General features: G+C 54.7%; 1 protein-coding gene across 1 annotated transcript in view; it reads right to left on the bottom strand.

The window, feature by feature from the left end:
• Positions 1-124: 124 nt before the first annotated feature.
• MONBRDRAFT_34559 (uncharacterized protein) overlaps positions 125-2,875 on the bottom strand; it is a gene marked incomplete at both ends in the record, with an annotated part of 3,098 nt that continues 347 nt past the window's right edge. Inside the window, 14 exons of the mRNA XM_001750357.1 lie at positions 125-177; positions 244-346; positions 434-620; positions 685-751; positions 817-963; positions 1,093-1,180; positions 1,292-1,379; positions 1,480-1,524; positions 1,621-1,686; positions 1,797-1,833; positions 1,949-2,019; positions 2,146-2,349; positions 2,480-2,623; positions 2,713-2,821. Of these exons, the coding sequence (XP_001750409.1) occupies positions 126-177; positions 244-346; positions 434-620; positions 685-751; positions 817-963; positions 1,093-1,180; positions 1,292-1,379; positions 1,480-1,524; positions 1,621-1,686; positions 1,797-1,833; positions 1,949-2,019; positions 2,146-2,349; positions 2,480-2,623; positions 2,713-2,821 (1,408 nt within the window). The remainder of the gene's footprint in view (positions 178-243; positions 347-433; positions 621-684; positions 752-816; positions 964-1,092; positions 1,181-1,291; positions 1,380-1,479; positions 1,525-1,620; positions 1,687-1,796; positions 1,834-1,948; positions 2,020-2,145; positions 2,350-2,479; positions 2,624-2,712; positions 2,822-2,875) is intronic.

The following is a 2,875-nucleotide window of genomic DNA, read 5'->3' as shown; positions in this document are numbered from 1 at the left end:
GAGTGAGAGAGAGAGAGAGAGAGAGAGAGAGAGAGAGAGAGAGAGAGAGAGAGAGAGAGAGAGAGAGAGAGAGAGAGAGAGAGAGAGAGAGAGAGAGCGCAAGCTCTGATGAAACAAGGACTTACCGCACTGGCGGCTTGTCCCATGACGTCTCGAAAACGTTCACTGTCGAGCGAACTGCAGCAAGGTGCGGGACGATGAGGTTCCCGATGGTCAGGGTCATGTGCAGGCAAATGTACATACCGAACAATGTAGCTGTAGTTGTTGAGCAAAAACACAGCAGCAACGCTTTCATCTTCGTAGCCACGTGACTTGCGCAGAAGATTGGAAGTCAGTGTTGAGATGACTGTGAGGTCGGTAAAACGGCACATGAGCTGCCATCAATACACCTGGATGCCTTTGCGCGTTCTGGTCTTGGTGAGGAGCTGCGTACCAGGTCGTAACCAGTCACAAAACATGTTGTTGGCATCTTCTCCTTTGAGCCAATTGAGCTCGCCGCGTGTTGCTGCCAGATCAGGGCGCAAGACCGTGGCTACGGCTTCACGATAGTCGATGGCGTGGTTGACAAACTTGAGCGCTTGCGCCGTCAGTTCGTTGACAGTGGCATCCAGCGGTAATTTCTAAATGTGGCACACTAGTTAGCTTGGTGGGCAGGTGCAGGTGCATGGAAACCAGGTCCCGGACCTTGCTGGCATCTGTGTTAATCATGTCTTGGAACTCGAGAGTCACGCGGCGGCCGAATTCAGCCACACTGCGGTACACGACAGACGTGAGGTGACGCACTGCTCACGGTAAGAGGCGAAGCGATCAGCACACCTCAGCATCATGCCCATGTAGGCTTGAAACATTCCATCCTCTGTGTATCGAAGAACGGCTGCAAAGCAAGGCTCCTTGCGATGTAACTCGGTTACAACATCGTATATGTTCAGCAGGTTGAAGAAGCTATGCTCCGTCAAGTGTCGGCTATTGTGGGTTGTGATGCCACGTCCCGAAGTCAAGGTCCGACAAAGCACGCATGCACCACGGTTAGTACGCAGCGGTATCACTGCGCAAAGCTGCGAAGAATCATGATCTGGCTGGTGGCCAGCGTACTTTGAGTTGTCGAGCATGGTGCGGACGGAGGTGCGAAGTGCTTCCATGGCGGGGAGCACGACATCATGCAAAATGGCAGCTTGGAGGTCTGCATCCCAAATAACAAGTCGGGGGGGGGAGGGGGGCGGCGTGAATTGCTTTGTGTGGATGGAAGGCAGCCAGTCTCTCTGTGGTTGTTATGCACAAGTGGCGTTCAAACCTTCTGAAAAGATGTTTTGAACCAGCGTGAGCTCTTGCCGTGCCCCAGCCAAAAAGGCCCGAATGTGCTGTAATACAGGGTCCGTGCCCTAAACGAAATGGAATCAGATATGTTTGTCAAGACTCTTGAAGGAAACACGCAAAGAAAAGGAGAAGGAGGCGAGGTGACCGGCAACCACAAGACTGCACCTGGACGTAGTTGATGGCAGCAGAGTCGTGGGAGCGGCCCAAAACCTACACAAGTTGAGTACAGGATGGGATGTCAGTCTGGGCGGGGCAGCTGGTTCAAAAGGCGCAATCTGGCAGTGGCTGGTGAACTCCGCCACTTACAGATGCTTCAGTGTTCCGCCGGGCTCGCACTTCACTAGGACGCCGCAAGAAGCCCCTGGTAGGTGTCTAAGACCAAGTTGGCCCAAAGCATATGAGGTGTCAAAATAAGCGGAAAAAAAAGCCGGAAGCTGTCGATGCTGGCAGTCAGGTGGCATGAGCTTGTATCAAGGAGGTACCTTGCTGTTTATTTGTGAGCGAGCTCGAGGCAGGCTGCTGCAAAAACAGAACAGTGGTAGGGGTGTGATGAGCCAGATATCGCGTGCGTGCGCGTGTGTGTGTTTGTGTGTGTGCGGGCACGCGCAAGAATGCCGCCGAACGATGGGCAGACCTTTGCGGAGTGATAAGTGGCGACTCGTCACGGGCGGTGGCCATGAGGTCGTTCATGCAGCGGCTGCGTTGCTGGGTGTTGGAACCGACAACGGAACAGAGAGGGGTGCTGAAATGAGGTGCTTGCTTGCTCGATAATTGCCCGTGTGCAGGTCTAGCCATGGGATAAAGACGGGCTGTGTGCGAATGCGCGTGTACCTTGACGTATTGCTTGACACACTGCGCGTGTTCATCAGTTTGCTCGAGCCAGCCAACGAGCCCAGCCAGGGTTTCCACGGTGTCCGATTCCAACGCCAACGGTGCTTCACCCAGGCGGCCGTGGCGCTCCAAATCACGCTCCTGCTCCTCAAGAGCCATGACAACGGCGTCGCGGTCGGCCGCCACACTGAAACGTTCGACAAGCTAGTTGTAGCAGGTCCCATGCGGAGGCGATGGAAAACGACGTGAGTGTAGGCGCATGAGCCGTGTCGAAGCTGCACTGGTCGCTCGAGCCGTGAGCAGAAGGGTGGAGCGCCAGGATTTGTAGGCTTACCGTGGTAAACTCTTTTTCCATCATCTGGTGTGCTCGCCGGCGCAGCGTTTGGATGTGAGCAACATCAGGGTGACGGGGATTATTTCGTTGGAAGTAGAGGTTGGCTTCCTCCAGTTGCTTCAGGGCTGCCAAATAGCCCTCGAGCTGGTATGGAAGCGCAGCATGAACAACGTGGTCAGTCCTGCGCTCGGCAAACCGGGGATAATCAAGCACAATGCCTTTTCAAAACCAACGTTATAGGCTGGGCCTGGCTCCAATATGGGGGCAAGCTTGATGGAAGCGCCATAGTAGGTCTCCACATGCTTGGCGAGGTCGAGGAGCTTTTTTAAGTTATCACGCGACCTACGAAACGGTGTTGGCCGTTTAGCCAGGGGGTGAGCGAGGGGTCATTGCCCT

The sequence above is a fragment of the Monosiga brevicollis genome, genomic scaffold, assembly GCF_000002865.3.
Source record: "Monosiga brevicollis MX1 MONBRscaffold_40 genomic scaffold, whole genome shotgun sequence".
NCBI lineage: Eukaryota > Choanoflagellata > Craspedida > Salpingoecidae > Monosiga > Monosiga brevicollis.
Note: the sequence above shows the minus strand (reverse complement) of the source record. Positions and strands in the feature narration are given on the sequence as shown.